Raw genomic sequence first — 26,080 nt, 5'->3', positions numbered from 1 at the left:
GATTATCTAACCTTATCCTGAAAGAGACGGTTTCAAACACATCACGATACAACATGCCTTGAAAGAACTATTTCACAGCCTAAACTGTATCACTCATGTTGCAAAACTCCTAAATAGCAGAAGCTTTCACATTTTTCTAATATAATTTACCTAATCTGGATGTTTTCTAGAGCAGCACAGTCTAAAGACATGCATGTTAGGACATGTTGTGACTCAGTTGCCCATAGATGTGAATGTGAGCATTAACGATTGTCTGTCTGCGTTGGCCCTAAGAAAGCTGACGTGGCCCTGATTATTTTCCAAGTACCTGACTGAGTTCATTAGACCCCATCAATAGCTACCACTGTTTGATAATTAGCACTGAATGCATAGAAAGGTTTTTCTGATAACATATGACCTGACCTGAGTCTCTGAGTTACTTTTTTGTATAATTTGACAAATCTTAAACACTACATTTTAGGAGAAGTGGCTTACTCTACCTGCCTCAATATAGACACAAGCTATACACTTGGTATCTTTTTGGAGATGGTACTAAAACTTCGATACCACACAGGCATTAGGGCAACATTTTCAATGATACTTAGCATAAAAAAAACAACAACTTCTGCGTCCAGCCAAATTTCCTCCTGCAACATGAGATTTCAAGATACGAGGAATTCCACTGGTAAGCTTCCATGGCACAGAGTTATGTAATATGATGTGTAGCAAACCCTCAGCTCACACAAACAGACAAGGCGACTGTGTGCGCCTGTGTTTAGGACATTAGGTCATTTGTGCTGAGCTGTTGTTTTTCTTCATGCTGACTGATATTGTGGCACACAGTGTGGAAGTGTTGATGCGATACACACGTAAAGTTAAAGTTGAGAAGCCTACAAGTGCACGCTCAGCACTCAGCTACAACTACATGACAGGAAAAGAGAGAAGCAGCAGGCGACTGATAAAAACCCGCAAATAAAATCCGAAAGCACATTCACAGCTGCTGATTTCCAGCTGCTGATTGTATGAGTGTTAATGAAGTCATTACCAAGGTGCAGATGCATCTATTCCTGCAAATAACAGCTACGGTGGTGTGATACATCATTAATAACTACTATTAATGTGGTGAGAATTTTTTGTCAGTTGCTCTTCCCAAGGTCAAAAATGAACTTTGATCTGCGTGTTAAGCCAACATTGACAAAAAAAAAAAAAAAAAAGACATGTTTCCAAGTTCAAGAATTAACTGTCCACTGGGGTAGAAGAAAGTTATTTACACATTTAGCAGTTATATACAGGCATACTATTCACTCAGAGCCATTCTCCAGCCAAAAACAACTCCAGGGGAACAGTGAGAGTGAATGAAAACAGCACAATGAGCTGAAACTCACTTTAAAGCTGTCCAACAGGATCAGAGCTGCACAATCTGATAATTCCCTCACTTTGTTTCCAAATAATAATCTTCATAATCTTTTAGAATAAAAGTCATTTTGAAGCTTTAAATGCCAACAAGCTATGAGACAAAATGAGGTTTATGCAGAAGCATGTGTGCTTTGTAGCCCAAAACACATTTTTAAATTAAATGCTGGATCCAAACACGAATCAATCGTGCAGGTTTTCACCATGTGGGTCCTTCATGTTTCAGAAATAGTAAAAGCTCCAAAACCCCGTTCCACTGCACAGACTGGTCACCTCTGGAGTCACTCCTAATTCTGTGTAATGATCTTTGTTAGCTTTCACTTTGTCAATGTTTTCAAGCTTTAAATTCAACATGGGCTGTGACCCAAATTGAATTTGAATCAAGACACACACACACACACACACACACACACGCACACACACGATTTCAAACTGAAGGGACCAAGAAAGACCAACATATGCAGACAACTAAATGTACAGTCATATTCTAAACTATACAATGCCAGTGCAGCCACAACATTAACACTCATTGTTGTAATAATGTAAGTAAGTAATGTAATGTAATAAGTTGGCTGCTGTAACCATCCAAATTTGACATTTTTTGTTAATAAAGCAAAAAATCATTATCAATCTGTCAAGGGCTACAGTTAACACAGGAGGGTGTGTCTCCCGAGGTGCAGCATGTAGGTTTAAACAACTCATATAACAAAGCATGATGCTGCAACTGTGTGGCCCATTTCCCTTTTGAAACATATTCATAAGCAGCTTGGAGTGAATTATTTAGGAGGGATTTCACAATCATTCCCCAAGCGTCCACTAACCTGGAATATAGTCACTTTCCTGTCCTCCCATGTTTTCACTTTACTGGCACACATTCAGCTCTAATGGGAACATAGCTGGGGTTGCAACTGCTTTTATACAAAACTTAGAGGTTTTCATGCACCGCAACAGATTATTAGTATTTCAGCTCATGCAATTAACTGCCAAGAGTGACTGCTACACTCTTCTTCCCTCAGCAGTCAAAAAAAAAAAAAATGGGCCAAATGGGCAGTGGCAGAACGAGGGACGAAGAGAGGTAGAAACAGAGGACAGGTTTAGAGAGAGGCAGACACCCATTGTTCAAAAAGAGGAGTGGATTTTCAGGTCAGCATTGTGACGGTCTTATCTGCCGAAGATTGAGTAATCTGGGCTCAAAGTCATCAGTCATCCTTGGTTTTTTGTTTTTAAAAGAGCCACATGTAGTAAGCACGGCTGGTCCACAGCTTCTTACAGAGTCAGGTTAGGATTTGATTTTAAGATCAGGTTATGGTTCAATAAAACATTCAGGGCCTGTGATTTATGCCAGAGACATATGACTTGGATATGCAGCTAAATCCACATACTCACAAACAGATTTAGCAGTGGAGATATGAACACATCATATTTCTCCCCCAAGTAGCTGCAGCAGTTCATGACACAATAAATGTCTTATCTTAGAGGGTTTTATTTCTATCTGAACTCAGAGTCCACTCATTCGCTCTTTTCAATCACATGCCAAACTTTGACTTTTATGCTCAACTTTCCTTCTGATTCATAAATCAGTTAGGTTTCGAGTAACTTATTAATCACTCTATATAATACAGAAAATACCTAAGTGTCTAGTGCCCAAGTTGATGTTGGCAAAGCAATTTGATATCTGTAACATTCAAAACAGAAACAATTTTGAATTTACAATGTTTAAAGAGCAAAGCAGCAAGTCTTCACATTTATCAAACCAGTTAATTCTTGGAATTTTTACTTTTAAAAAAATGACTAAACTGTAGATAATCTTTTTCTGTTGAGTGATAATGCTTTTAAAAACATATGCCAAAACTACATTTCAAGTTTAATCCTCTGACCAGTTACAATAAATACAGCGCTACATCACAAACAGTCATTAACCCGTAGCTCACATAGCAAGGTCATAAAGGCTGGGTGGGGTGGCCACGTAAGTGCCCAAACACAAGACAAAGAACAGATAATTTGGACAGCCCTGACAACCACGAACCAAACACAACCTGGCTCATTTCGTGTTTAAGACTAAACATTCCAGTTGAACCTTCAAGACCTAGATTTGGACTAACTGTGATTTAATCTAAAGGTCCCTGTGAGAATGAGGAACAGGATTCTCTGGTTTTTTTTAACTGAAAGAAGGATGAATGCTGCCAAAAGCAGTGAGGTCCTTGAAGTAGACCTGCCCCAGAGAGCACGTGATCTGAGTGTGAAGCAATAGTTCCCCTTTCAAAACAACAATGGCTTAAAACAACCAGCCAGGACAACACTGGCGTGGCTTAAGGATGGGTCTCTCCCACTCTCATTGAGGGGCCCAGACAAAGCCCAGACTTAGAATCCACAGAGCATACACGAAAGGACTACTAGGACGAACATTAAGAGAGTCAACATGCAATCAAGACAGATGGATGTGACTAGGACCACTGAGCCTTTACCAGTTTAAATAAAGCTATGGTTACTACATAAATATCAACTGGCACTCAGTTCGGATTAAATTTTATTTTAAGTTAAATTCATTATTATTATTATTAAAGTCTTCCTTTAATAATAATAATAATGATGATAAGTAAGTCATAAGGGCCACAATCAGACAAACATGGTTTGACACAGACAGACAAAGTAAAGTATCTGCTCTTATATGGCTTTTTTCTACCCATTGATACTCAAACTGCTTCACACTGATTCTTATTCACCCATTCGCACTAACAATCACACACAAATACACCGATGGGGGAGATGCTATGCAGCTGGCCAACGCTCACCGGGAGCAAGTAAGTTGGGGTTCAGTGTCTTGCTCAAGGACACTTCGCCATGTGAGCGGAGGAGCCGGGGAACAATTACCCCCAAAGTGAGTCAGCTGTCGCTGTATTTCTGGATGTGTGTTGTGTTGAGCAAACAGTTGATATGTTATGCTATGGCTGGTGAAATATCGTACGATGCCATTGTGACCATTTCCTGTTGCACAGTTTGTTGTAACTGCAGTGTTTGTTGCAGGCTGTGATGTGCCTCCATGGTTCACTTTGGTCCGTGGGTTTATTTATTTTACACCTGACGTCCAGTGTGCAAATACTTAAACCTCCCTCGCTCTCGATACACGTAGCACCAATTGCTACAGATAGTTCCAAACTATTGTAATAATTACACTTAAGAGTAATGAATCTGCTGTTGGTCTAAATCTCATTAAAGCTCAGTCTGCTATACAAACTGTACCACTAGTTTCCATAATCCACTTATATTCATAAAATTAAAGTTTCCTTTTTTTATGTCTACTGTTGCTCCCTGCAATGACATCAAAATTTCATGTCACTTAATAAGGTCATTTCATAGGCCATCTAAAATATCACATCGTGTTGACTGAAAAGGCTGCCGAGTACACACACAGTGCAGGAGAAATGTCAGGCTATACACTATTTATAACTGTGGTTGTTGCTAAAAATTCCGAATTGAACTTGGTTTAAACCCTAAAGTGACTGAGTAGATTTGATGGTTATTGCAAGAGCTCAACCTAAAGACATTTTTGTACACACACCAACACGGCTGGATGCCATCTCCATGGTAACTGATGCCAAGCAGCAAGTGAGAGGAACTTGAGATGTAAGCGGGGAGTCAGGTCAGCGGAGAGGCAGGGGGCCGGCAGGCAATCAAGTCTGCACTTCTCCACATGAGCACGGTCAGCCGCCACAGGACCCCCGGCTGCACAGCACAGTGTGAAGGCTGCACAGTGGTACAAAACAATATTTTGCAACTTCCCTGGAAATTCTTTGGAACAAAGTACGCTACTTGCACTGCACTGGAAGACTCTCAGTGAACCACTCCCAGTGACGTGCTTCAGAAGATCTCGAGAATAAAATTCTACCAGACACTTCATTTTTAAAGGAGTATTGTCCAGAAATACTGTATATAAGAACTTCTCATGTACAACATTCAAAGATCAACAAAGATCAAGAGCCTAACCACCGTTTGCAAGTCCTCCCGGTAACTGTGCAGTCCTCCTCTGTACATTAAAAAACTATTTTTTCAAATGGAAAAATAAACATTCTGTCAGGAGAAACTAATTTCAAGTTTCAACATTCTGGACATCTGACTTCCTTCTTCCCTCATTATATTACAAACATGCTAGAAGAACATTTTCTCTAAGACATTATTTTACTTTTAAATAGTCATTGAAATGAATAATCACAATGATAAAGAGCACATAACATATTAAAACAAATATTACACCTTACTCTTGCAGAATTTGACTTGTCCTTTTTATTCATTGTTTGAGCTTTATATTCCTGTTAACCAGCTACAGACCAGAACCTCCACATTAAATCACATCATTAGAGCTTTTCCAGAATATTCAACCCTTGCAAAATATTAGATTTCAGACTGCTCTAGCTGGTATGACATGAAGCAGCTGCATTGCCCAAAGCTGAGCGAAAGGCAGCAACAACCGCTTTGCTTTTTTTTTTTCTCAATTAAGTTGCTGATGCCTAGAGGCCACTTCACATCTGAATGCCATTGAGGTTACATTAAATGTGACCTTACTTGAATTTCTAATGTTGGGCATTATTTCTATAGCAACTTTCTTGTAACAGCGTCTCAAATTGCTGTACATCAGGCACAAGCAACCGATGCTTATCAGCAATAAAACACATCACATGATGACAGTGCAACAGCCACTTACTTAACATCTTAAATCGCAAAGTACTGCACTTCATCTTCTACTGGATTATATACTTTTACAAAAGCCTAAACTAATATGTCATATGAAAATTACATTATTAGAGCTTGAGTTCCTTAAAAAAAAAAGAATATTTCTTGTGTTTGTCTAACAAGTAATGCAACAACCTTTCAAACTCCAAATTTAAATACAGTAAATGAGTGAATCCTCATAACTACTTACAGTAAATCTCTCTGCTGAGGTTTGACCCAGTGAGGATTGTTTTCAATTGTGTGTGGGCACTGCAGCTTGTTGCCAAACACTCCCACTTCTCCAGCCAAGCCTACTAAAATGAGCTGCAGAGTTGTTTCTAGGCCAAATGTCACACAGTCCTGTGCACCAGCACTACAGCAGCTTTAAAGATGATTTACAGCTGCGCAACAGAACTATATCAGATGTTAATTAAGTCTTCTGATGAAATGCATTTAGCGAGACCAAACCTTGCTGGTTTAAAAAACAGATGGTACAACAGAGATGGAGAAGCAATTGCTCATTCGTCGCTATGCGGACACTGTGTGTGTGTTTCTACTGTCTGTGACCTTGAGACGATATGCCTGAGAAAGGAAAAATATATCCCTATGGGAGATGGCGTCACTGTGTGTACGTCCTCCTGGGAGAGGGAGTGTGCACATGTGTGCTTCTTGTGCAAGAGGGAAAAAAGCGAAGAAGGGGAAGAAAAACAGGAAAGTGACAAACTTGCGGTTACATCTAATTTCTAAAAAAAAAAAAAAAAAAAAAAAACACCAGCATAACATCTCAGCAGAGATGATTTTGACATAAGCACAGTATTTTCTAACTATATTAGACGGCGACTGTAGAGGCAGGCGCACTTGTGTCCGGTGGTCCAACAATTATCCCCTCCAGAGATCACGTATGATAAAACCCGGAACATTTATTGAATTCCACGTTCCACAATTAAGCTGTTCAATTCAGTTATTCAACCGAAAACCCAAAAATTCCACTGAACACTTTCTACAAAATAATTCCACAGGACACGGCAAGAAACGGCGTATCTCCACAGCTACACACTCAAACTGCAAACGTTCCACTACTAACTTTTAGCTCTTGTTGTCCATTCGCTCCAAAATAGCTGGAAAACCAAAACATCATTTCCTTGACAACTGATTAGGCAAACCTAAAAGGCAGTTATGTGATGTCACGGATGACGTCATTGATAAACTTGTACATACACTTATTAATTTACTTATGCTTCCACCAATTTCCAACTTGCATCCTGTGGTCCTAGTGTCATGGTGCAAGGATATAAACTGTATTAAAAGGATACATTTGTTCATTTTCTGAATGATTCATATTTTCAACAATACCATTGATGTTTGTCAGTCTGCATCTATGGCTAACCTGTCGATCTCTGCTCTATGACCTCTGTTGTTTTCCAACAACACGTCTCCAGGATGTGACATAATCAAAAGGTATTTTCAGTAATGTCATCTGGTTGCTAGTAGAGGACGGACACACACACACACACACACACACACACACAAACGTATATACATGTATTTTATTTTGAGCTTATTTTGGACTCAACATTAATAGTCCTTCTGACAAAAATGTAAAAATACACTGTTCAAAATACAGAATATTCCACCACGACCCTTGTGGCAACATTTTGTGGCTTTTCTCTGCTTGGGGTGCAATGTGAATAAATCTATGCACTGCTAATCCTAAAGGTGTAAATGTATTTTATTGCTTGGATCACTCCACAAAGAGGTCAAAGGTTAACCTCAGCCATAACCTCCTTGTCAACACACAGACTGACTGGCAACTACATCCGACTGAACACACTGTCACACACAAAACCTTTGTGACTTATTTGCTGTACTTATATGCTGAATCACACATATAAGGCAGAGAGATGAAAATGATAAATCTATTATATTACTTGATATCTTCACTTGATCAATCATAGCTGCAGCTGTAAGTTGCTTGCATCCTTTGCAAAATCATTGCAAAAACCAATTGTGACGCATCCAGACCACAATTATTCGGACACAGAGGAGCAGAAGTTGTAACGCACATTTCCAGTAATTAAAACCTCATAAATAAGCAGCAGGTTACATCAGAACCTCTGGCAGCCTCAACAACATGCATAAGCAAAGAGCTGCATCCACATTTTCGGCACAGGTCTTTTGTAATGCTGTGGAGAATCCTTTTATCCCTGCAGTAGACATTTGCTGTCTTGACCTACCTGTCAACAACAAATTACTTAAGGAGTTTACCGTCATCCACTTTGCGTGTGTCTAACTTGCATGACAACAGTGTAAGAGCTGCACTAACCTTTCTTGAACTCCTCCAGCATTGCGTCCAGCTTGGTGTCGTGGAAGACAAAGTGGACTGGATGGTTGTAGAACTTGGTGATGGTCTTCAGGGTAGTGGAGTCGTCCGGGTCCACAAAGGCCAGGTCCTTGACGAACAGGATGTCCACGATGTTCGACCGCTCGTCTTCGTACACAGGTATCCTCGTGTACCCGCTCTCCATGATCTCAGACATGGTGTTGAAGTCCAGCACTGCGTCGCTGTGGATCATGAAGCAGTTGTTAAGCGGTGTCATGATGTCCTCCACTGTTTTGGTCCTGAGCTCCAGCGCGCCTTGGATCATATTGAGCTCCTCTTTAACCAGGTCATTGTACGGTTCGGTGACTTTCAGCATTTCCACCAGCTTCTCACGGTTGTATACAGTGCCAATCTCCTGGCCGAGGATGCAGTCCAGGAGCTTGCTGACAGGCCACGACAGAGGGAAAGTCAAAAGCATGAACAGCTTCGTGAGCAGGATAGTATTTGCACCGACAGCCAAACCGTGCCGAGAGCACAGAGCCTGCGGGACGATCTCGCCAAATATCACGATGCCGATGGTGGAGGACACCACAGCGCCGACACCGGACTTGGTGAGGTCGTCCAGGAGGATGGTGAGGGTAGTATTGACCAGCACGTTGCCCAGGAGGAGCGAGCACAGCAGGTAGTTGCCCTTCCTGCGAATGGGCTCGATCTTCCGCGCGTACTTCTTCTCTTTCTCGGTGCCACAGCTCTGCACGATGCGGAGCTCCATCGGGTCGAGCGCCATCAGTCCCAGGTTGAGCCCGCTGAACATACCGGACAGGACCAGCAGGAAAATGATTAAGATCACCTGCAGCCAGATAGGCATCATGGACTTCTCCTCTTCCACCACCCGCAGTCTGCCGTCTTTGTCGTCCAGCAGGTACCAGCTCTCCTCGTCCTCCTCTTGAGTGTCGCGGACGCACAAGCCGTACACCTTCACCGCCTCGCTCTTACGGAGCTGCTTGATCTTGAGGCTGACCACCCCAGCTGTGTTTTGGTTGTTTACCTCCATGCTCCCCTTCACTTCTACATCCTTCGTGTACTCGGTACAAGTCCTATTGAAGGGCACCCTGACTGCGCCGAAAGAATCATCCTCCTTGTCGCTGGAGTATAACTCGGTGAACCTGATGAGAGCCGAGCTGTTTGGGAACAAGTGGAGCCCGTAGAACCTGAGGAGGATGTCGCTGCCCTCGGTCACCTGAATCACCCCTTGCTCGGTGGTCTCGGCCGGCGCGTCGCTCTTTTCCAGCCTCATGCCAAGTATCCGAGTGAAGCTTCTCGAGTCCGAAACCGCCGCCGCTTCAGCCTGCCCGTCCGCAAAAACACAAGAAAAGACGAAAAAAGTTATCGTGAACCCCCATCCACTCGATTCCGTCGCCATGTTTGTTTCGTTCTGCGCTAAGGGGGAACTGACGTCACCTAAACTCCTTCACTTTCCCATACACTAAAAGTCCGGCCAATCAGCGGCGTCTACGTCACCAGAAAACATGACCGAGCCCCCTCAGTTGAATCTTTTAAGGTCAACTGACAATGTTAGTGCTTTTAAGGTGGACCATGAGGCGATTTTAACACATTTCATGGGAGGAGTAACGTCTGAAGGGGGGGGGGGGGGGGGGGGGGCTCCTAACCTGCACATATACATAGCAAGTATTTCCACCTACCATAGCCCTGTTTTCATTGCTTACCTCTAGGGGTTTGGCATTATAGACCTAAAAATAAATCACAATTTTAAAAAAAATATTTTTGCTGTAACAAAAAAAAAAATGACAATATGAGAATAGTACACTTTAACAACATCTTCATATCAGAACACAGTTTTTAGAGGAAGGTAAATTATCCTAATATTGTTTATGATACAATATGGCACAGCCCTACTTACCTTCACACACACCCTTACACTACTCGGTCCTTCGCGTATTTGCATTCATTCAGCAGTCAAACACACTGAAACTGAAATCATTAGTTGATTAATTGATCAATCAGGTAGGAGAAAATTTGCTTACCTGGCAACAATTTTTGCAATTTTTCCTAAACATTCACCTGTGCCAGTCTTATATGCGAACATGTGCTAATTCCCCAATTCTCTATGATTGTCATCTTGATATATTTGCATTTTTTTACAATACAATTCCACAATATTGTGTAGCTTTGACATTATGCGCTAAAAGGTCAATCAGTTTTCCTCACCAGAGGTCTTAACGATAAAAACAATTGTTGCAGTCTCAGTTTTCCTATGATGCAATAACACTGCCTTAAAACAACTAATTAGCTTAGTATAAATCACATCACTAAGTCTCAAAATTGGATTTTTAGTTTGAAAGAAGCAGCAAACACCATATTCCTTAGTATACAGCAAATACTAAACATACTGTTGATTAATTTCATTGCTCAGTCTGTATTAAGCAGTCGGTCTATACAAGACTAAATTGGGTGCATTTAACAAAGTACATGAAAAAAATGTGGTTGTTAATTTTCTATAGGTTTTTAGCCCATAAAATAGTTTTTTAGTGAAAAGTCAGACAATAAATAGGCAGTGTTGATGCCTACCATCAAGTTTCTTGTAGATGTATTAACGTTCTTCTCTGTCTTCTCTGTTTTTTCTGCTTCATCGAAGATGTACACTACTCACAAAAAGTCAGGGGTATTCGACTTTCGGGTCAAATTTCAGAATGCACCTACAATGCACTTCGACCTTTACAGGTGAACTCACTTTTACCTTTTCTAAACTTTTGAATGCACATGTCCAACTGTTCAGTGCTTCAGTGTCTATTGCCTAACATGCTTTTTTCTAACAACGTGATTGGCCACAAAAATCACAAGTGTCTGATCCATGAATCGACCATTAAATGTTCTGGTTCAATGACAATTTGTATTTAAACCGTCCTCTTCATCATGCTGTTCACATTTTTGACATTATGAGACCAAGACTACAACAAGACTAACAATTGAAAAGTTGTTGAGACATTTACATTTTTGTTGTGGTTTACCCACCACTGCGTTAGCTTTTGTTCACCATGCCACATTTTCAGGCTATATTATCACTGTAGCATGACCTTTTTACATTTTCCATAGTTTTCACCCGCAAGTCGAATACCAGTAATTTTTTGTGAGTAGTGTATATATTTATTGCAAAGTTTTCATCTGTATTAGTTGTTTTTTTTGACCCACTTTTATAGATTAGTGGAATTGCATCACTATTATTCCATTTTACTCTGCATACTAGTTAATGTGGTTGTGACCATATTGGGTTTGCAGGAGTTAGAAATATTTCATCTCTGTAAAGATTGTTTAAATCTGTGGGACTTTCTTCAAATTCTCTTCTAATCATCTCTTCTATTGTCATCTTTCACTGATGTTACAAATATACTAAAAACTTCTCGGTTTTTAGTATATTTAGGGCTTCCTTGAAATCCAAGTTACTTTTTCTGATTCATTCTGTTTCATATAAATCTCCATAATATAAATCCCAGCGCCAATCTAAATCCCCAAACCAGTTATTATTTTTTAATTATTAATTAAGGATCTATTACAGTCAAATGTATTCAAAACTGAATGTTTGGCCAGCATTTTACCTGCCTTATCACCAGTGTATGTGCAAATGTAATTTCCTTGCGCATTAATTCTTGCAATATCCCTTATTGTTAACTAATTTCTATTCTAACAACAGGCACACACCTGGTTCTTTCCCAGGAAATAGACTTATTCAAGGCTCTCCTTGAGCTTGAAACATTATAGTCTGATCCATCCATTACAGTCTGAAACACAGCGTTATTAACACATATTATTGGTTTTCAATGCAAATCAAGAAAACAAATGATGAACAGATTATTTGTGCTGTCACCTGCATTATCGTTTGCACAAAACTCCCTTGTTGTGTTTTAAATTTTATTTTGTCTTGTAATCGGTAAACCTACAAAAATGATGAGGGAACATGACTGTTTTCACTTTCATCTGCGTTTTCTTTTCTCTGCTTATTTGTGACTTATTGCACACAGCAAGTCGCCAATCTGTTAAGATGTGAGCTAAACATACAACATACATACATTCCTGAGTCACAGAAAATAGGATCCTCATATCCTAAACTCTGAAGCTCAACTGGACCATTGAAAACAATCTGTTACAGCTTTTCTCATTTCCTAAGATGTGTTTAAAGAAACTGAAATTAAGACAAATGTCTAAAAGAATGAATTCTAATTTGATACAGTAAAAAGCAAAAAAAAAAAAAAAGACTTTATGATTTTAGGTAGAAGACTGTACAAACACTTTGCCATATTAAGTGCAGTATTGGACCAGTCTAGATACTCACTGTAGGTCCTGCATGTCAAAGGATGCCAAAAAACTTTTATAGAAGAATCTGTTTTGATTTGTTTTTTACAGTAATCCAACACTGTCTCAGAACAGTGCAGATGCAGAGACCAGCACGGTTTGTTATCTCTAGTAAAACAACCACGGACTATTCTGATATTGATAAATTAATTTTATATTTTGTTGTCTACTTTGTAGTGACTGTTGGAAAAATGTCTTTTGACTCCCTCTGTTGTCCGATGGAATAATTTGCCTTTTTTGCATGTTTAAACGTTTTATTGTTGACAAAATGCAAACAAAGGCTGTTATTTTGGTCAGTGAGGTTCTGTTTCAGCCTGTGTTCACGGTTTTAAAAATTAAAACGTATCTTTCCAACAAGTGTGTCCCTGAGGACAGAGCTCCCTCTAGTGGTCAAACAGCAGATGCTGCGACATGACAGTTTAGTCAGACTGAAGAATTCTCTTCAGAGACAAATAGTGGAAGAAGAAGAAGGTGTCCTGCAGCCCCCATAGAGCCCCTCAACATTAGGAAGTCACACCGGGAAGACGCTGTGCCAAGTTCTCCAAGATCACCAACCTGCTCCAGCTACTGTAGCTTCATGGAGAACTGTTGTTGTCCGAGAAAGCCAGATCAATGGGATGTAATAATAATATAAGTCTGTTTTTTATTTATTTTATTTTTTTTACTTTGCATTTTCAATTTAGTTTTGGATATTTGTTTGCCTCTGTCTGTCAGCCTTTATTTTACAACTCTGTTTTATTATTTGTTTTTCCAGGTCTGTCGATCATGTACAAGTTTGCTTGGTTATGTTTTTTACTGTTTCTTACTTAGCTGTTTTGTACATGTATATTTTTTTTTCAAGGAATGTATTTCTGTTGTTTTTGCCCTCTGCTCTTTTTAATAAAGCCCACATACCCATCGTACCCTCTCTCACTGCCTCCACACTTCAGTCCTTAAATAAGAAAATTACAAAAAAAAAGAAACTAGATTTGATCTAGTAGATTTACCTGACTAGAAGACCAGTATAATTTAGTTACCCTCAAACAATAACTTGTATCATCACAGAATGGGTGACAAAATACATAATAAATCTATCAATATCCCAGTCACCTATGGTGACTTTACTAGAAATAACAAACCCTGCTGCTCTTTGCACCTGCACTGTTTTAAGACGACCAGAGAAACATTGAGACCAGCTCAGCTCAGTGATACACTACAAGTGAACAGTATCTTCCTGTAACACGACAAACTAATGTCAACCTCACAAACAGAGGAAGCGTAAAAGTGTGTAAATATCTGATACCGTGATACAAACCAAGCTACTTCTGTCTATAGTTTGTTATAAATGTGTATAGTTTTTATTTATTTAATGTGAGGACTGCACGCACAGCATAAAGATACCTACGTACAGAGCTGCAGTGCACCTGCAAATCACCTGCACCGCTGTGAGGAGGCACAGAATGATATAACATTAAAATGCTACAGAGCAGATCAATACAGTTTGCGGAGAGTGTGCTGTGCTTGACTTTGATCGCTGCATGTTATTGATAGGGGGAAGGGGAGAAACCCAATCACTGTCCTCTAATCAGGGTCCCATGGCCCGATACAAGTAGAATAATACTGATAATGGACAGGCCTGAGACAGAATGTCCTGTCATCTGTATATGAGGATTATTCTTATATTTTAAAATGCCAAACATAACCACAGCAAATGCTTGTTTAAGAAGTGACAGGATAAGAAATGCATGCATATCTTGTTTGTCAACTTATTAAAAAGTACTTCTTTTTTTTAAACTTCTACATTTTTGACACAGGTAGTACGACAACATAACTGCTTCTACATCATTAAATGAAAGGATTCAACAACCAATGTGCAATATTTAGTATGTGCATCCATCTCTGTTTTTATTTCATCCACTTCTCTTAAAGCTCCCAGTCACTGGGTCGCTGAGACAGGGCTCGGTACTTCTATTCTTCTACAGTTAGTTTGGGGTTGAATGCAAGGAACTGGTTAGAAAATAACCAATGAATTGTTCATATCTATCATGAATTGAGGACCCAGAACATAATACAGACAGCGTGGGTGGAGAAGCGGGCTGGCTATCAGGAGGAGCGGGTTTACGCAGCAGGGGGGACCGGAGGGACTTGGACACGTATCATGGATCTAGGGGAGAGAGAAGGAATGAGAACACTGGAAGGGATGCAGAGGAAAAATGACAGGAATGAACAGCGTTACAGAGGGGGTGGGGGTGGCCAGTCCTCTGCAACGTGTAGGGAAAGAGGGCAGGGCCAGGGAGAGAACTAAAGGTGGCTGTGAAAACAGGAACACCAGGTAATAGACAAGGTAGCAACCAGAAGAGTCCACGAGGGAGTGATCCATGCAAACAAAGGTCAGGGCCAAACAAAGTAACATATTAACATATAAGTATCAACTAAAAGCGTCCGAAAGGAGATAGATAAACTATAAACCCTCTTCTTAAGTAATCCAACTTGATACTGTGAGGAGCACAGACTCAGAGCCGGCCATCCAAAAAAACTAACTCAGGGAAAGAGGCCGTGCGAGAGGAAAACAGTTCTGCCGTTCTGACGCAGAGGAGCAGGTGAGTGGGGTATAAACAGGTGAAACCAGCGAGGCTAATGGGCAGAGCGGAGGGAAAAGAGGCAGGTGCGGTAACCAGGGCAACACGGATCAAAGCCACAATGTCACAACAAGAGGATCAATTTTTTTCTGTTGACATTCATTTTATTCAAACACATCTTAGTCACTGCACTGTTTTTACTGAATGTCGTCAGCAGTGATCCTAGAAATGCTGCAGTGCATGTGAACCTCATGTAAAGGTCACCTCTCAGTTTCAGTGTTTCAGGTGCAAAGGTTTGTTCAGTGGTTGCTACATGCAGTAATATGTTGAATGCTTGATTCTTAGATTTAGTCTAAGAAAGGACAGTTTTTATGTTGGGACGCTGCGGAGCTGTCAGGCAGGAGGTCTAGAGGAAGACCAAAGAGGAGATTTACGGATGTGGTGAGAGAGGACATGAAGTTAGATGGTGTGAGAGAAGAGGATCCAGAGTTAGATGGAGGCAGCTGATTCACTGTGGCGACCCCTGAAAGGGAACGGCTGAAAAGAGGAAAGAGACTTAAGAAGAAGGAGAGAAAGATCCAGGAGAAGATGGACGTAAAGCTTCTGATGCAGTAACCTCAGCAAAACTCAGCCGTCCTGCTCCTCGAGGTTAACTCGAAGGCAGCATTCTTCAGTGTTTCATTTTACAAACTGGAACTAGGCCTGAGATCATCTTCAAACCGGACATTCACAATATTACTTTCATCAGATTAATGGGAATAAACATCTGACTAATATTGAAATATCTATGGTGATGTATGGGTGGACACAACATGAAATGACGTCTGAACGAAGGAGCAAAAATCGATAAGACCATTAAAATCATCTAACGCTGAATGTTTTGCGCTTCTCAGCGAAACCCTGTGGCCACACAGGTTCGCGCCCCGCTCCTCCCGACCACATGTCGAAGTGTCCCTGGGCAAGGGATAAACCGAAAGGACAAAGATTTAATAACTGAAACGTATTATTAATTATCATCATTATTATTTGTTGACACACAAACAGCTACAAATGAAGCTGCCATGTAGCTTATTGTCATCTTCATAACTGCTTGTGTTCACCTTTTTTTGGACTTCTTCTGGTTTATTCTGTGGTCATTTTGTTGTCTATTTCCAGTCATTTTGCATTTTGTCATTTGTGGCTAATTTGTTTGTTTTTTTTAATTTGTTATGTTTTTGACTAACGTGTGTCTTCTTGGTAAGTTTGTGTGTCTTTACAGACATTTACTGTCATTTTGCCTTTGAGCTCGGTTTTGTGTCTAACTGGGACTTTTAAACTAGACACTTTAACACCCGTTTCCTTCTGAAGGATGTGTGGAGTCTTAACATTCTAACATTTCAGAATCTAAGACGGCACCGCGGCTGCGTTGGATAAGATCAGTACCTACTGAAATGAGTGTAGATTTTAGCTGGAATGTCTCTTTAAAGCTCGGTGGCTTCTTACTCTCTTGTTGCAGGAAACCGGAACCTAAGTCAGGGGAAAGAAAGAGTTAAGAGGAACCACGTAAAAAACATACTTACAGACATAGAAGGAGGGGTGGGGGTGGGGGGGGTACTAACTAACAATGACTGCACGTTTTAGACAGTAAGTGTCAGTGTCGTGTCAGAGCTGGACAACAACAAATAGTTGTGGCTCCTCGTCATGTTTCCCAGGTCTTTGAGATGCTGAAACAAAGACACATTTCCACCATAAATGATTTAAATAAAAATAAAATAAAAAATAAAAAACCTGAACAAACCTGAACTGGTTATAAAGCAATAAAATAAGCTGCACCTCAGACCGGCTTCCTCCAGCAGATAAAGCAGTAGGTGCCATCTGACAAACTCATAATGTCATACAAGGACTATAAAAGGTAATCAACACCCGGAAGCTTTCCCCCCCTTTTTTCTTTTTACAACATTGAGTCGCTGTCGGTTTAACTTGGACACAAGTGATTGCATAAATATTCACTCCCTTTGAAATAGCAAATCGAAATCTCGCCAGCTGGTTTGAGAAGCTACACAGTTGGTACAAGTCAGCTGAGGGCACTGAAGTGTTTCAAGGGATTGTGGTAAAAATACAGCCGTACCTGGACATGTAAGGGGTTCATCAAGTCCTGGCCAAATGTTGGACCATAAAGACAAAAACAACAGTCAAGGCAACTCCGTCAACAGGTTTCGTCAAACGGAAGCAATGCGGCACAGGTAAACGTAGCAGCTTGTCCTCAAAGACTCAATCACCACACAAGAAGGACACAAGTGAAGGAGACTTGCGTGACCCCTGTGAAGGAGTTACAAGGTTCTGTGGCTCAGAGGGGAGAGACAGTGACTAAAACAACTGCTGACCAGTCACTGAGAGGCTTTCTGTCTGATTACATTTACATAGTTTGACGCTTTAACAATTTTAGCACAACCATGGTTTAACCTGCAGCCACTGAGCAGAAGGTTAAAATCCTGCTGCTCCACGGGATCAAACCAGCTTCCTTCCTGTGTCAGCGTTCCCTCTCTAACCACTAGGCCACCATGACCCATCCCGCAGCTCTGCCAGGGTTAAGGTTTGCAGCTTTTCATGTGATGGAATAATGTTTGACCTCTGGACTGCAGAAGACGTTTTTCAAAGCTCCAGGAGACCTGCAACAGGGGCCCTTCAGTACGTGTGTTTATAATGTCGCCATTTGGATCATATTCCCAAATTAATCTGTTCAATCATCCCCAGAACGGTGTGAGCACAGGGGGTCTGGTTGCACAGGATTTAAGCTGAACTTGGAAGCAGCAGGGGGTCAGGGGGCCATGGTTCAATCTGGCCATTTCTCATTATTTTCGGAATCTTTCCAAACCAAACTATTATTTTGGTAATTAGCGTTTTTTGCCGTCCTTTCCCTTTAAAGATCAGACTACCTGACATGAAACCCCTTTGATGTGATGCAAGAACTGTGGCTGAAACGGAAGGTGTGTAACATCTGGTGCCTTTCTACAAACTTTTACTTTGTGTTTCTGCCATAAATTGACGGGTCAAAGTGGACCCGAACCTCTTTGCGATGCGTTTAGTCCGCTTCCACTTAAAACACTCGTGCTGAAACACGTTTCCGTGTTTTTTGAAGCTTCGAGTTGAATTTAGAGTGAATGGAGCAAATAAACTCTCGCTGGGGGAGTGGAGACTGAAAGAAGGAGGGAGGAGAAACCAGAGGAGGAGAGCGCATGGGAGAGGGAGGGAGGGAGGGAGGGTGGTGTAGTAAGAGCAAGAGGCGGGTGGTGGGAAGCAGAGGGAAAACATAAGCTCTCGTTTCTTCGCCTCGGGAGATTTTTTCTCGTTTATTCCCAGGACCCGCTGGCAACGCGCGGCTCAGCCGGGACGCACCGGACGCTGGGTGACGCACGGTAAGACGCGCCGCCACCCGGATTGTTATTAAGTATCGAGGCGCTGAAGGTGAAGCAGGAAGGGGGTGGGGTGGGTTTGACAGGCGTAGGTGGGTTTGGAAGTGGAAAGAGAAGAGATGGAGCACGAACAGAGGACACACATGCGGTGAGGACGCCGCTGCCGTCTTCTCTTCACTCTCTCTCCTTCCTTCCTTCGCTCCTTGTCTCCGCCGCTCTCCAGGGACTCGTAAGCTATAAAAGTAACGGAAAAAAGGAAAAGGGACAGCGGAGTCCGCTTTTTCAAAGAGAGTAAACCTCAGCAAAACTTCCTTTTTTTTGGTTCTCGCACTCATCGGTGGGTATTTCCACAGAAAACGCACCGGGTTACTTTGCGCCGCTTTGTCTGTGCGCTGATTTTTATTTTTTATTTTTATTTATTTCCCCAAAACCTCTTTAGTTTTAAAATCTTAATCTAATTGTCAAAAGCGAATTGAATTTTGTGCTTAGACGTAGATAGACTGGCACTGAATACTGTCAAGGATGAGTAATGTCTGCAGCAGTTATATAGCGGAAGACCGTGAAGTACTTAATCACATCCTGTGTTAGTGCAGATACTTTTCTATCCAGGCCCAGATAGTACAGTTGTTGTGTAGCCGCTGTAAAACACAGGGGCGCAGCAAAGAAGTCTGGGGACTCTGAACAGGGCTGAAAATGATCTGCATACATTTCTCAAAGTCAGATCCTGAAAAGAAATCCTGTTTGAGAGGCTGAAACTTGTTTTGGTTGAGAAACAATTTAAACTATTGGCAAACACATGATTCTTGACACAATACACAGCAACGCTGAAAAACCACGAGGGTTAAATAAATGCACACAACTTCAGGGCCCCGTTCTTTGTACGTGGCTTAACGGGTCCAATGAGTGATGCTGGATGTTCTAATCAATTTATCTCAGTTATTCGAACCCACTTGAGAATCGGATTAGAAAAGCTGTATTTTATCATCTGGGTTAATTGTGAGCTCTCGTGGTTGTGGACTAGACCACAAATATCACCCTCTAGAAACCACGATCGGTGTGTTAATGAAGAGAAAAAGCGATCGGATGGTGAATCTTTTGTTTAATCTGTGGTTTATATTCAGAGCTGGGAGCCGGTGGACTTAAAGTTACTAAAACATGGATGTGATCTGGAGGAGTTTTACAGCTGGAAGCAGAGAAATATTGTGATACAGGGAAGTCAAAGGGACGTTTAAAAGCATTAGAGACATTAGAGACGTTCTCGTGTTTTCTAAATTGTGTTATCCCACCAGATTAATGTGTTATACATTTATTTAGATCCACATACTGTAGCATCATGCAGCGCTTTATAAACTTTAACAACTTCCTGGTTCAACACCATTCGAATCTAAGAGGTTATCCTGTTTACACTGACCCAGCCTGAGAACAAACCTGCTCCTAAGTCGGTTTGAGAGCGTGGATCCCTTGCTGGGAGCTCAACGTGGCTTTGAAAGCACCAGCAGATCCAGGATCATGTCACATCATCAACATATTTATCCGGATAACCTGTTAATCTCTGTGCAAAGAATGGAGCCCTGCGGTGAGATTTCTGGACTCAGTAATCCCATTATCTACAAGCAAGTCCAATACTTTCCATCAGTGAGCAGGAGCTAATGAATGAGAGGCAGCTGTAAATATATATTGCCTTTCAGCTGAGGTCGAGCTATGGGCCATTTAAGCCCAAACTAGTCCTCCAACCTAAGGACTTATTGGAGTGTACGACAAACCGGCTACTGCACGTTTGTTCTTGCCTTTCTGACCAATCAGAATGTCAGTTCCTGATTCATTAGTAATAACAGTAAATGTGTCAGAAATCCTAAAAATGATGCTTTAGAGGGAGTGTATGTGTGTGTATTACTGACACAGCTTAGGTCATTGGACAAAGTAATGCCGAGGTTGCGCTCAAATACAAAGTCAAAAGTGCACAGTCCTCTTCTGAACAGGTCGTGTAAAGCAACTCACTCAATTGGATGTCAGTCAAAAGCTCCAAGCTCTTTCACGAGTTCGGTAAATGTGGGTCACGATCCAAGTTTGTGACAGGGCTTGATTCGTAGAGTGGCTGAGTCTTTGTGGTACATGGAGGCGGTTATAAAGTTTAAAAGGTCACTAAACAAGTCGGGCTCTTATCAGGTAAGATGAGAGGCCTGAGAGGTCAGGTGAATAATTCAGAGGTTGATTGTTTGGGCCCTTTGGTGCGGTGCTCAGGGGCCCTCGGTCAAAGTGCTGATACTGTTTATTGTGCCCTTATGTCACATCTGCATCTCAGTTTTCCATTTTCCTTTGTTAATGTCAGTTCGGTTTATAATGTTCTTTAAGGCCTAATGAGGTCAGAAGGCAAAGATCTTTTAGTTATGACATGTTTTCACTGATTCATACATGAGTTATAAACCAGCAAGAGATAGGAAATAGGCTTCTTTTATCAGTTCAAACGGCTTCTTTTTGTATTGAAAGATGCCATGTGTGGTATAATGTTGGGAATGTTCATTCACTGCCCCAGTATCACACACAGAGGGAAATTCATGATCTGATGTGATGCAGATCCAAAAAAAAAATAGCCTAATATAAAACAAACTTTGTCTTTTACCACAATAAAACCTCGGAGAACCTGTATAAAAAAAACACATCAAGATGGACTTTGTTTGTTAGTCTCTTGTGGTTCAGGTTTTAAATTAGCGGAAATGAGCCAAAACAAAAGTGTTCTTTGTTGTTCAGTGGAACAGAAGAGACCATCAGGTTTTAACCTTGGTCTACCAACACCTGCTCTGTGTTTCATTTGAGGTTATTAGTGAGGATGTGTGTCATCACTTTACTCGTATCAGAATGATCTTAACACAAAGGGCAGAAAAGGAACTTGATGACTGATGACTTTGGACGGCCTCGTCTGGAACTGGACCCTTTTAAAACTTTAATGGTATCAGTGTTTTGGTTGAGGTTTGGCCTCTAGCTCACAGGTGACCTGGATCTGATTTGGATTAGCAGAAGCAAATACTGCTCATATTTTTGCAAAGGTGCAAAACATCATCTGTGCTCATTCTGTGAGCATGTTTTAGCCCCTTTACTTTGGTTGATATTAAAAAGAAATCTGCTTGAGTTGTATATTTTGTAAAAGAGGGAAAGTCTGATTGAAGAGTATTTCGCCAAACTGTGATGTTTCCAGATATCCCGTAATGCAACAATAGCTTTTGAATGCAGGGTTTAGCTTGGCTTGGCTCAGTTGGACATATCACATATATGGCTGTTGGATGTTCTGTCTTGGGTTTGCATGTTGCTGGGTCCTCCAGTTTCCTCCCACACTCCAAAGACATGCGTGTTAGGTGGATTGTTGACTTTAAATTGCTCGTGGGCAGCTGGGAAATGCTCCATTCCCCCGCGAGTGCGAACTGGATAAGCAGTTACAGACAATGGCTGCATCCGAGTTCATGTCAATTTATGCCAAATTATTTGCCAGTTAGCATCTAATGGCTTCTTTCCATTGACCCGCGTGCAGCTGCAACACTTCCAAAAAAGTCTGTCTGAAAACACAGTGTGTATTCACACAGTGTGTGTGTCTGTGTGGGTTTCGGCCGCAATTTTCAAGGTGTATATCAACAGACATGCTTCTATTTTAATCAATTCAGCCATCTACTGCACACATACACTGCACACCAGTGCATGTGCTATAACCACACACACACTGATAGAAGTGCATTCTGAGCAGGTGGCCTAGACTCAATACTGTACCTTTAGGAACCCTCCTTGAGACTCCCCACTGATTTGGTAGTTAGAGTTTGACATGATGTCTTCACAATCTCGCCTAAAATCATCTTGCTTACGTAGATAAATGAAAAAAAGTTTTCAAACGCAGTGTTTTTTTTTCTAACCGTACAGACCTCACCAGCACAGACCAAAGACCCGGCCCTCAGGATAGTGCAGTGTGAACTTTACTGCAGCTGTGGTCGATCTGTGGGCAGATGAAATCCCGAGCTGATGCTCGTTTTTTTGTTCTTACCTGACCTAGATACACACATTAGTGTAACAACGTAGGAGTTTTTCACCTTTTGACTTTTTTGAGTGTTTCTTTGCTTTTTTCTCAGGTGCATAAACAGTCGGCATCGCGTTACTGATAGTATGTCACAACCTCAAATTTAAATTACATATACTGACCAGCAGCCTAATGTAGAATCTTACAAGTACAATTTAGCCAAAAGCAGATTTTTTTAAATCACTTTTTGAACCTATAACATTGGTCAGCATTGCCCTGGGTTAGTGTGTTAGTGTTAGTTTCGACAAGTTCTCTTTTCCACAGACGTTGCTTTTAGAGGCATTTTGCAAGAATACTTCCTGTAATTGTAGGTTACTGTAACAGATTTTTGGACTGAAATCTGAAGGCAAACATGGTGAAACAACACAGACGCCCAGATGCAGGTGCAGTTTCACACAGAAGGCAGCTTTGCTTTCTTTTACAGGCCTTTAAGCAAACAGGAAAACTAAATAATCAACTTCCATTCATCCATTATCTGTACCTGCTTATCCTGCTCATGGTGGTGGGGGGAGCTGGAGCCTATTTAAGCTGCTATTGGGCAAGAGGCGGGGGTCCACCCTGGACAGGTCTCCAGTCTGTCTCAGGGCCAAGACAGATAAACATTCACACTCACATTTACACCTGCGGGACATTTCAAGTCTATCAAAATCAACTTTAGGCTGTGAAAGTCTGTTGGAATTATATGCTAAGATTTGATTGTGTGCTGAAAATCCCCTCCCCTCCTTTGCATGGGGATATTAAACACTGGCAAATGATCTACGGTATTCAGTAACAATACAGGATGTACTGTGTAAGTCACTGAGAGAAGCTGACAGGAAAGGACTGACACTGTCTTTCCTTCTTCTGGGCCTGCAGCTAAAAACTATGTGCATCACTGATTAACCTGCAGACTGTTTTTTGTTTTTGACGTAATGGATTGATTGTTCGATCTATTTAACACACCAGAAAACTGAGAAAAATACCCGGCCATTGCTCATTCCTGAGGTATCAAAACAAATCAAATGGCTTTTCCACGGGACACCACAGTTTGACTCCAGGGTGCTCCCCAGAAAAATAAGGCCAAAGCACATAAAGCTGCAAAACGTGATGCTCGTTATCTGACGCAGTGGGATGAGAACGTACTGAAATGCCAGTCACAGTTCTCCCTTTTTCAGCGGAATTAAATATTGGAGATTTTTGCTATCAAGAGACTTAAATGATCAATTAATTATCAAAATAACTGCAAACTAGCGTTCTGTCAACCAGCTGACTAATTAACGAGCCTCCATAGATGACTGGAAATCTTGGAGTGCGTGGGTTCCGATACAGCATGTGCTATTATTAACTGGCAGCCTGATAGGACAAGTACCTGTTGATAGAGACGCAAAGCAGAGCTCTCCCAAAAGTCCAGGCCAGGACTGTGGACGCTAAGATCTGTTTCCAATCATTTTAATTGTTTTAAAGTCACAATTCTGAGAGGTGGGGCGTGTCCCGATCGAACGCAACGAGGTGCGAAACAACCACAGAAGCCCGGTAAGCGGCCACAGAGATGCAAAGTGACCACGTGCACATGAACAACTAACGGCACAACATCTAAATAGAGACTCACAACTACCACAAATAACCATAAAAGGGATCCAATCAATGACCACAAAGACAAACAAAACTGAAAAGCACAGATGTTTCATAGCCATTAGGAGCCTCTTATCATTTGTGTCTTAGGAACACAAAGCTGCACAGTTTCACCCCCACACACCTTTCTGCCCCCACTCACAGAAACAGAATTCATTTATCCAGACTGAGCTCTGTTTGCTATCAGAACACACACACACACAGGAAACTGCAGTTGGCTGATCTATGGAAACTATTATGCAACAACTACTACTACTATATTCCCACCCCGTTTTCTTCAAGTAGTTAAAACACAGCGTTTCAGAAGATCCCTGTGAGTACAGAGCTGTTTCCTTTCTCTTTCCTGAATGAGGTGAGAGCTTCATGTTTAAAATTTACTGGTGCAGTTTTTGATAAGAGCCCTAGTTTGGATGTAAGTCAAGTTTCTGAGGCTGCGGTCGGTTGGTGGGGTTGGACTTCCATGTTTAAGGGAGATAGAAAATAGCTGTTGGTTACTTTAATTTACTCAAAGATGAAATGAGTTAAGCTCCTAAAGTGTAGTTCTTCCCTTCGGTTTCTTTGGAATCAGGTTTCAAATGTTATACTTAACATTTCCCATGCATCATATTCAAAAGAAATTAAATTAGCCTCTGCTAGAGCTGCAACGACACTTCCTTTCCTTAATAAATCAATAGTTTTTAGCCTAATGTCATAATGAAAATTCAGCTGTGTAGTCGTATCCATCATATTGTTAAAGTAAGTTGTGTTAGGACACTTTACGGCACACGAACACACGAACACACACACACACACACACACACACAAGGGCTTTTCGGACATTTAGATCCACAGGCATCTGTCTACACATTATACAGTAAATGCACTCAGACGAAAGGCTTCTTTCTGGTTTTGATAATAGAGCACTGTTCAGCTGAGAAACCAGAGATCACTGATGGGACAAGACGGCCATTCATCAGCGCGACCTCTGACCCTCTCAGCCACAGTCACAGGTGACTGTGACCCTGGGATACTGTTACACACCTTTGTTTGCCAGAATAAGATTATTTTTAGTGCTTGCTGCCTGCTCTGTTTGTACCCAGATGGACAACGTTACCAAAGCATCAGGGGTTCTCAGTTATGAAGGCGCTTTAAGTTAAAACACACCATCTTCAGATTTAACCTTCCTCGAGACCCACTTTACTTTTTCCACTGTGGGTTTGATACCAAATGCGGAACACTTATATCTGGAGGGAGCTGATGTAGTTTTATTGATCGTTTTTAAATATATCCCACCGTTAGTTGGCACAGCTCTGCATTTACTGAGTGGTTTATGTGGTTTAATGTGTTTAGCTTTATTCACACAACCATATATACTGTAGGTTGTTTCTGCCGTCTCATTAAAATGTCGCTGTTATGGCAAATAAGGTACCAGGATGTTGTTTCCTCAGTGTTACGAGACCAGGACACCAGAATTCCAGCACATTACTAGTGGATAAATTAACTTGCTGACACAATCGACCAGAGCTCGGTGCCAATATGCTGCTGACTGAAATATTTGCCCCTGTGGTGATATGAAAGAGACACTGCCGTCTTCAATGAATCGGGGTCACGGGAGGCTACAAACGCACCTCTCAACTTAACATAAAAAACGCACGAACTGTATCTTTAAAGTCTTAGCTCGTGTTTAATGCGGTGT

The 26,080-nt window shown here is 41.3% G+C and overlaps 2 protein-coding genes across 9 annotated transcripts in view; one reads left to right on the top strand and one right to left on the bottom strand.

Moving 5' to 3' along the window:
* The window catches only part of LOC137135537 (novel protein similar to human and mouse cyclin M4 (CNNM4)), a 41,907-nt gene extending 31,971 nt beyond the window's left edge, over positions 1-9,936 (bottom strand). Inside the window, exon 1 of one of the 3 annotated variants that reach the window (XM_067519721.1) lies at positions 8,423-9,936. In XM_067519721.1, the coding sequence (XP_067375822.1) occupies positions 8,423-9,842 (1,420 nt within the window). In that variant the 5' untranslated portion in view covers positions 9,843-9,936. The remainder of the gene's footprint in view (positions 1-8,422) is intronic. The other 2 variants (XM_067519722.1, XM_067519723.1) reach the window with 2 other exon arrangements.
* Positions 9,937-15,343: 5,407 nt separating this feature from the next.
* The window catches only part of LOC137136216 (phospholipid-transporting ATPase ID-like), a 36,592-nt gene continuing 25,855 nt past the window's right edge, over positions 15,344-26,080 (top strand). The window contains exon 1 of one of the 6 annotated variants that reach the window (XM_067521378.1): positions 15,344-15,366. The gene's annotated coding sequence lies outside the window, so the exon portion shown is untranslated. Of the gene's footprint in view, positions 15,367-17,358; positions 17,568-18,108; positions 18,312-18,598; positions 18,741-18,774; positions 18,886-18,928; positions 19,075-26,080 lie in introns of those variants that run through there. The other 5 variants (XM_067521380.1, XM_067521376.1, XM_067521374.1 and 2 more) reach the window with 5 other exon arrangements.

This window comes from Channa argus, chromosome 11, assembly GCF_033026475.1.
Source record: "Channa argus isolate prfri chromosome 11, Channa argus male v1.0, whole genome shotgun sequence".
Classification (NCBI taxonomy): domain Eukaryota; kingdom Metazoa; phylum Chordata; class Actinopteri; order Anabantiformes; family Channidae; genus Channa; species Channa argus.
Note: the sequence above shows the minus strand (reverse complement) of the source record. Positions and strands in the feature narration are given on the sequence as shown.